This window comes from Ylistrum balloti, unplaced genomic scaffold (assembly GCF_031769215.1).
Source record: "Ylistrum balloti isolate Yb309-2 unplaced genomic scaffold, AGI_CSIRO_Ybal_v1 Utg370116, whole genome shotgun sequence".
NCBI classification, from domain to species: Eukaryota; Metazoa; Mollusca; class Bivalvia; order Pectinida; family Pectinidae; genus Ylistrum; species Ylistrum balloti.
The window spans coordinates 128,127-137,384 of record NW_026782135.1 but is presented as its reverse complement, the minus strand read 5'-3'; the positions used below and the strand labels follow the sequence as shown (position 1 = coordinate 137,384).

At 38.9% G+C, this 9,258-nt stretch overlaps 1 protein-coding gene across 1 annotated transcript; it reads right to left on the bottom strand.

Annotated features, from left to right (window-relative positions):
* Nucleotides 1–5,530: 5,530 nt before the first annotated feature.
* LOC132550278 (uncharacterized protein K02A2.6-like) lies at nucleotides 5,531–6,574 on the bottom strand. The gene has a single exon (XM_060214324.1). The coding sequence runs from the start codon at nucleotides 6,572–6,574 to the stop codon at nucleotides 5,531–5,533; it is 1,044 nt and encodes a 347-aa protein (XP_060070307.1).
* Nucleotides 6,575–9,258: the final 2,684 nt, after the last annotated feature.

The following is a 9,258-nucleotide window of genomic DNA, read 5'->3' as shown; positions in this document are numbered from 1 at the left end:
ACGAAGGCATTTAGTAGCGTGCCACCGAAAAACACAGGCAGAGGCCATGGGCATCTCTGGAATACATCAGCCTGGTACTACACAATCCAACTCCCAGTATATCTCACCAGGATCTGCCAGGATGCCACGGAGGGGAATGTCCCAACGACGCCAGTATGAAAGGAGGGAGGCTCAATTGGCCAGGGAGGCACAGGCCAGTGCCACCATGTGTGACTTAGACCGGGCCAACACTGTCGCCAGAGATCAGGAGGTCACAGAAGGTGGAATGTCACGGGACAGCCGCCGATGGCACCGTAGTCCAGATGTAGGATCACTATACTGGCCTTTGTGTATCTTTATATGCTAAGAGCATTTTCAATGCTTTTCAGCATGTTGCTGCCGCCCCTGAGTATCAGTACTTCGTTTTCATTGGTTCATAAATCGAACGTTTACTCCTACTCCATCTGCTGGACATTACCGTAATCATTGGATTATCGCCCCTACAAGTTGCTGATGCTAGTCATTAAATGAAACAACCTTATCGACATTTTCTTCATTACTTGTACATCAAGAAAACGTTTTGTGTTGTGTATTAATGATAATCAGACATCGAAATTTGTAAATACAATGACAAAGACTCACGTTTATGGTGGTAAATTTTGCGAGGCGATGCCAATATGGCGGCTTAACTTTCTTTTCCGCGCGATGCATTGTGGGTGTCATATACATTTGTATATCTTTCTTTTTTTCTTTTTTCGAAAATTTACTTCCCGTTTAATACTGTTGAAAACTATTAGAAATAATGAAATATGTAGTTGAAAATAAAAATGAAACTAAAATAAGAATGATTTAGAGTAGCATAAAATTTTGACGGAAACAGCCGGGGTGCTCTGTGCTGGTGGACCCTGAAAAAAGACGGCGGCTGAAAGAAGACGGCGGGTAATTTATGTAGGCAAGTATCACTATATATATGTAAGCTGAATTTGAAGTCAACACTTCTACTGAACTAGCAATTGCATTTTTTGCAACAATTCATTTGAAATGAGCCATCGCATGTATTGAATTTAGGCTCGACGGCGACGCGCAAGCTGGGCACTGCCGCCATGGCACTTTTTAAAAAATATTTTCAAGACTTTTCCTTTGAAGCAGTATGCATTTGAAAAATGTTATGTAAGCATCTAGCACATTTTTGTTGCTTCCGTAAAGTATTTCAGTGTTTTGAAATGGATTTATTTTTGAATGATCGTTTCATAATGGTCTCATCGCAGTCACTTCTGTCAGTGGCTCAACAGATCGGAAATTAAACAGATAAAAACTTATCCGTAATATTGTACTGTACTACTTACACTACCGTGAATAGATCTAGGAATCTATCTGTGTAATATATCGATTTTACTTTAAAATATCGATCACTGTCCGTGCTATTGTAGATCTAGCTCGTTCAAATTTCTGATCGGAGATAATTTATAAGTACCTCAAGGCCAGGGTATGAAATCGTACAGGAACTCTACAGCTATGCCAATTGTAAGGTTTACAAGTGAAGTTATAGTTTTAGCTTAAATTTAGTTTTTGTCTTTCTGACATGATGTCTCGTTGATTCTGTTGAAGAGTGATGCATGTGAACGATTACAATATACAGATTGGGAATAATGAAGATGTCAATTAACATCTGAATCCCGGAAAGTGTTTTAATAAAGATTAGGATAAACCTAGCAAAGTGTAAGGTCCCAGTGTGAATGTGTAAAGTGTTAGGTCCCAGTGTGAATGTGTAAAGTGTAATTGGTACAATTCTTATTATGCCTGAACTTTTGATATATGTACTGTATTTGTTTATCTCAGAAATTGCAGTATTATGTCAACTGCTTCCACTTTCAGTTCAACACTTGATTCATCAATTTTACACAGCCCTAGACTCAATATTTGTCATTAATTGTCGACTGTTTTTAAGCGTTTTAGAGTTTTGTTTCCACAGTGAATGGAATGAAATGGGATAAATAGTCTAACCAATACCCCTAGAGAACTTATTAAGACATTGCAGTATTATCAAAGTACAACAATAAGATGTCAATAATCAATGAAATTGATTAATTGAGAGGACATTTTCTTAGTACAGTTAACCAGGCTTTGTAGTGGTTTGTTCAGAACTGTAGTTCTGGTTAAGTAACCATTAATTGTGTCCTTTCAGTTACAATGACATACATTTTTAGGTCATCTGGACCCGAAGTATCCGATGACCTATAGTCATCATGCTTCGCCCGTCGTCGTCCGCCGTGCGCCGTCCGTAAACTTTTCATTCAAACGACTTCTTCTCAAATACTAGAAGGTCTAGGGGGCTAATACTTGGCACAGAGGATACTGGCATGGAGCTCTACCAAGTTTGTTCAAATGAATGACCTTGACCCACTTTAAAGGTCACAGGGGTCAAATATGTTAAAATCTTTAAACAACTTCTTCTCATTAACCAAAAGGCTCAGAGTGTAGATATTGGGCCTGTGACATGCTGGGATGAAGGACTACCAAGTTTGTTCAAATGAATGACCTTGACCCACTTTCAAGGTCACAGGGGTCAAATATGTTAAAATATACAAAGGACTTCATCTCAATAAGCAAAAGTCTATGAGTGCCGATATTGGGTCTGTAGCATGCTGGGAGGAAAGGTTACCAAGTTTATTTAAATGAATGACCTTGAACAACTTTCAAGGTCGCAGGGGTCAAATATGTCAAAATCTTTAAATAACTTCTTCTCAAATACTAGAAGGCCTAGGGGGCTAATACTTGGCCCATAGCATGCTGGCATGGAGCCCTACAAAGTTTGTTCAAATGAATGACCTTGGCCCACTTTCAAGGTCACAGGGGTCAAATATGTTAAAATATACAAAGGACTTCATCTCAATAAGCAAAAGTCTATGAGTGCCGATATTGGGTCTGTAGCATGCTGGGAGGAAAGGCTACCAAGTTTATTCAAATGAATGACCTCAACCCACTTTCAAGGTCACAGGGGTCAAATATGTTAAAATATACAAACGACTTCTTCTCAACAAGCAAAAGTCCATGAGTGCTGATATTGGGCCTGTAAGATGCTTGGAGGAGAGGCTACCAAGTTTGTTCAAATGAATGACCTCAACCCACTTTCTAGGTTTGGCTTGCTTTTTGTCAGATGACCGTTAAGGCCCATGGGCCTCTTGTTGAAATACCTCTACTGTAGCTAAATGTGGCATTTGTAATAGACATAACCAAAGTTAATTTTGTGATAGACGTAGCCAAAGTTAATTTTAGGATCAGTTAGGACAGCTACTGTTTGTAACAGGCATGGGTTCAATTACATGATGATGTAATTAATTAAATTACAATTACATTATGAAAATGGCATTGCCATTACAGGTATTTTCAAAATAATTAAATAACCATTACATGACGGTCCAATGTAATTAATTAAATTACACATTACTTTTCAAGTCAAAATGATTTTTGAAATACAAACGTCAAAATAAATTATCATACTGCACAGATTTATCACACAAATTTAACTTTATGATTCAATCTCTGTATGACCATGGTCAAGATATTATTATTTTGCTAGCTGTCCATCGCTTAATAATTTGACAGTCCTGAACGTCAAAGTAATTAATTACAGTATATTTGATATAGACTCCTATTGGGAAGTTCAAGACTATAAGCTTATACAGAAGTGTATATTTCTTGCACATAATCATAGCAATAAAGAAATATAGTTATTTATTTCCCTTACTCTCTTTCAGCAGGTGGATGTCCCTGAAGAAATGAAATCTGGAATGGTAGAAAGTATCTCTATTGATTCTTCTAACTTGGAATTGGCCATTGTGACCAACAATGGATTTGAGGACCTTATGGTGGAGAAAAACGTCCATCTTTCCGGCCTCCAATTAGATGTTGAAGATGATTAATCACTTGAGGATATGCTAACAACCATGTTGCCTTTTAAGGTCACAGTACTCTCTAAAGGCGGCAATATATTTACCATCACAAAAGAAGAATCAACAAATCGCGGAAACTAAAAAAATGTGGAAAAGATCATTGTATGCTGCATTTGTAGTAAATTTCTTTACAATCTTCAATTTACTTGAGTAGAAAGATTCACTAGTTATACCAAGTTTGTGTAGAAAGGATCACTGTATACTGAGTTTGTTGTTTACAAATGTGTAGAAAAGATCGCTGTATACCGAGTTTATAGTTTACAATTGTCTAGAAAAATCACTGTATACTGAACATAATATGACTTCTGTTTAAAACCTTCATTTAAACTTAGGCATGTATTTTTTATGTATCTTAAAAGTCTACCTACAACAATTTTGTGTATGCAATCTTGTACTAGGATATTGACATGACAAGATTACATTGCTGATCAAAGCATATAAAGAATACTGAATAAAGAAAACAAGATATAAGCATCTTTATCATGTTTTTTTTTTTTCATTATTATTATTTCATGATGTCTGTCCATATGGAATTTGTAAGCACTCTTGTGCATTCTTATACCACCAAAAGGGTGGGTAAACTGGAATCAGGTTGTCTATCAGTCCATCCATCTGTTTGTCTGTCTGTAGACACATCTTGTCTGGACAATTCCAATGAAACTTTACAGTAATATTCGGGACAATGTGTAGATGTACATACACCATTTTCCCTCGAAATATTGATTGCCATGGCAACTGGTCAATATAGACGGGTTTTACATGTCGGTCAACTTCTAAACCTGTGGACCAATTTCAACAAAACTTTGCAGGAATGTTAGGGAACATGTGCACATGCCGCTGTGTTTCAGAGGATGTTTCTGTGCAAAAGGTCACCATGGGCAGATAGCTAAGGCTGTGGGTGTTGGGGGTATCATTTATCATTTGTATTACAGTTTCAGTTATCCCTGGGCAATGTGGAGAGGATATAGTAATGATTTTGAGGATTGAATGTAGAGGTCACAGTACTTGCATAAGTACTATATGATTACCTTGTAAACGCATTGAGACTAAGACAGTTAGTATACCTTAATCAAATTTGGAACATGTATCCTTTATAAGGAGAAGTCGGTTTCTTTAGAAATTCAGGGTCAGATGTCAAAGATCAAGGTCACAGTCAAAAAACGGATAAATGTATGGGGGTGTTCTCTGAAATGTCCGAGGCAAGGCTTGTATTAGCTGATTTACGGGAACAAACGAGGAGCACATGGTTTCATGTTTATTCCAAAATGGCGGGTAGTCATCAACAACAATAATGAGCATGCGCAATACACATACAAATTGGTAACACTAAACACTGTTGGATAGAAACAGCAACCGCCCCAGACTAGTATGATTCTACAAACATTACACTTTTCCCCCCTTTAGAATATAATTACTGGCTGTAATTAGTATTTAAAGGTAATTTCACTAGAACAAAACATGTTTTTCACACAGTTCATGAAAATCAGTCTTTCAAAATCTGAACACAATTTAACATAATTATACTTTCGGTATAATTTTAACTGTCATTAAATCACTACAGTTGCACAATATAACAGTTCCAGTTCAACTTTTAACTGTCACATGGTTTCAATTAACCTGTTTGGTTTTGAACGTTCACGACGCGGAAATCGCGACTCTGTTGCCATGGATCCAGATTTATCACATGAAGGAATAGATTCCACAGTCTTTGGCATGGTTTCGCGACTCTCATTTGTAATAGAGCGTTTGAGAGTTGGAGATGAAATCATAGATGGAGTGATCGACTCACTTGAAGGAACCATAGGTGCACGCGTTATCTCTTCGCGAGGAAAATATGATGGTAAGTCAATGATATCCTGCAAATGCGACTTGTTTTGATAATCATCCACAACACAATCTGGATGACATGCTCTCATCTGATCAATATGTCTTTTCCACTGTAATTCTCCAACCTGTACGGTGTAGGTAACTGGTCCTAGCTTCTGCAGAATAAGTCCACGAACCCATGATGGTTTCCGCTTTTGACCTCTGTAGTCATGTACCATAACCAAGTCTCCAACCTCCATTGTGCGATCTTTCTTGACATGTTGTTGATTTCGTAATTGAACTGACAGTTTCAAATTTGGTCTTATAATGTCCAAACGAGTTCTGAGCTTCCTGCCCATGAATAACTCAGCTGGTGTGACCTTGGTCAAAGTATGAGGAGTTGTCCTGTATGACAATAGGAATGATGCCAGCTTCTGGTTTAATGTTCCTTCCTCATCTTCCAAGTTTTTCATACCAGTCTTAAAGGTTCTAACTGCACATTCGGCTTCACCATTTGAACTTGGGTGGTAAGGCGCTGATTTGGTATGCTTAATACCGTTATTCTTTAGGAAAGATTCAAACTCAGCCGCGACAAACTGAGGTCCATTGTCTGATACTATCTCTTTCGGTAGTCCATATGAGGAAAACATGTATCGAAGCGCGTTGATGGTGCTCTCAGCGCTCGTTGACGACATTCTTACAACATCCAGCCATTTGGAATGGGCATCCACAACGACTAAGAACATGTTGTTTAAGAATGGTCCTGCGTAGTCAATATGTACACGTTCCCAAGGCTTGTTCGGCCATAACCATGGGTTTGAGCATGACTGTGGCATGTTTGGTAATTGTTTCCTACAACTTTAACACTTTGCCACCCTTGTTTCTATGTCCATATCTAAGTTTGGCCACCACACAAACAATCTAGCCAATGCCTTCATCCTAACCATTCCAGGATGGTTAACATGTAACTCATTCAAAATGTCATCCCGGTATCGATCAGGAACAATCACTCGGATTCCTCTTAATAAACACCCTTCCTCTACCGTCATTTCCTCCTGAACGCGGTAAAAGGGAAGTAACTCATTTTCTGGCTTTTCATGTGACCATCCATTAGTGACAAAATACATCACTCTTGACAAAACAGGATCATTTTTCGTTGCCATAGCAATCTGAGCTGCCGTGATAGGTAATTTGTTCAACTGAATTTTGTTCACCTTTGCGGCTCCCTGGTCCAATTCCGTACAATCCTCCGAATCGATATGGAAACGGGATAAGGTGTCAGCATTCCCGTTCTGAGTTGTTGATCTATACTTGATGTCAAACTGATATGAAGACAACTGGATAGACCACCGTTGTAATCGTGAAGTTGCTAGCACAGGAATACCCTTCTTTGGACCTAGTATCAATGTCAAAGGTTTATGGTCCGTCAACAATGTGAACTTTCGGCCGTAGAGATACTGATGAAACTTGCGGACCCCGTATATAATCGCTAATGCTTCCTTCTCAATTTGAGAATAGTTTTTCTCAGCAGAAGTGAGTGTGCGTGATGCGTATGCGATCGGTCGGTCATCGTTCCCAATTGTGTGAGAGATCACTGCTCCTAGGCCATACAAAGATGCATCAACTGCCAATGTTACAGGCTTTTCTGGGTCATAGTGAATCAATACCTCTGATGAGACTAACAGTTCTTTGATTTTCACACATGCTGAATGACAATCTACTGTCCAATTCCATTCAATTTTGTCAGCCAGTAGTTTTGTGAGTGGTTGTATGGTAGACATGTCAGGTATAAACTTCCGGTAATAGTTAACAATCCCTAACCATGCCTGAAGCTCCTTCTTGTTTTGAGGATCTTTTAACTGTAAATAACAATTTTTTGTGGTGATGGGTGGATTCCTTCTGTTCACTACAAAAGCAAAATATTCACCTCCTCTTTCATGAAGAAACACTTAGTTTTCTTTAGTTTGACTCCATAGTCATCTAAACGCTTGAGTGAAGCATCCAGATTTTGCTGATGGGTAACATCATCTTTCCCGGAACATCATCCAGGATACAACCGTCCAATCCCTGTAGTACAGTTTCCATGGTACGCTCAAATATAGCTGGCGCAGATGCTACACCAAATGGAAGTCTGGTGTACCTGTACAATCCAAGATGGGTGTTGATGGAACACGTTCTAACAGAGTAGTCCTTTTGTAAGCTTGAGTGACAAATCCAACCCTGAGACAATATAATCGGGAAGTAACTCCTTCTGTAATTTGAGCTCATCACTTGTTCATGAAAGATTCAAACTGACAAACTGACTGTGATACTGTATTTTATGAATCGTCACCAAACTTCTGAATTTTGGTTGTACAATGAATGACTCTGCGGGTAAATGTGTCCACCTACATTTCAGCCGTATTCTTAACAATCCTTCCGAATCGATATGGAAAATGTGACCATCCATTAGATAAGGTGTCAACATGCATTCCCGTTCTGAGTTGTTGATCTATACTTGAAAACTGATATGAAGACAACTGGATAGACCACCGTTGCGTGAAGTTGCTAGCACAGGAATACCCTTCTTTGGACCTTATCAATGTCAAAGGTTTATGGTCCGTCATGTGAACTTTCGGCCGTAGAGATACTGATGAAACTTGCGGACCCCGTATATAATCGCTAATGCTTCCTTCTCAATTTGAGAATAGTTTTTCTCAGCAGAAGTGAGTGTGCGTGATGCGTATGCGATCGGTCGGTCATCGTTCCCAATTGTGTGAGAGATCACTGCTCCTAGGCCATACAAAGATGCATCAACTGCCAATGTTACAGGCTTTTCTGGGTCATAGTGAATCAATACCTCTGATGAGACTAACAGTTCTTTGATTTTCACACATGCTGAATGACAATCTACTGTCCAATTCCATTCAATTTTGTCAGCCAGTAGTTTTGTGAGTGGTTGTACAATGGTAGACATGTCAGGTATAAACTTCCGGTAATAGTTAACAATCCCTAACCATGCCTGAAGCTCCTTCTTGTTTTGAGGATCTTTTAACTGTAGAATAGCCTCAATTTTTTGTGGTGATGGGTGGATCCCTTCTTTGTTCACTACAAAAGCAAAATATTCCACCTCCTCTTTCATGAAGAAACACTTAGTTTTCTTTAGTTTGACTCCATAGTCATCTAAACGCTTGAGTGAAGCATCCAGATTTTGCTGATGGGTAACATCATCTTTCCCGGTTACAAGAACATCATCCAGGATACAACCGACACCATCCAATCCCTGTAGTACAGTTTCCATGGTACGCTGAAATATAGCTGGCGCAGATGCTACACCAAATGGAAGTCTGGTGTACCTGTACAATCCAAGATGGGTGTTGATGGTCACATATTTTCTAGACTCTTCATCAAGTAGTACCTGGTTGTAAGCTTGAGTTAAATCCAACTTTGAGAATTTTTGTCCTCCGTTAAGCTTTGTGAATAGCTCTTCACTTGTTGGCAGGGGATATTCGGGTACTTCTAGCACCGGATTTATGGTAAT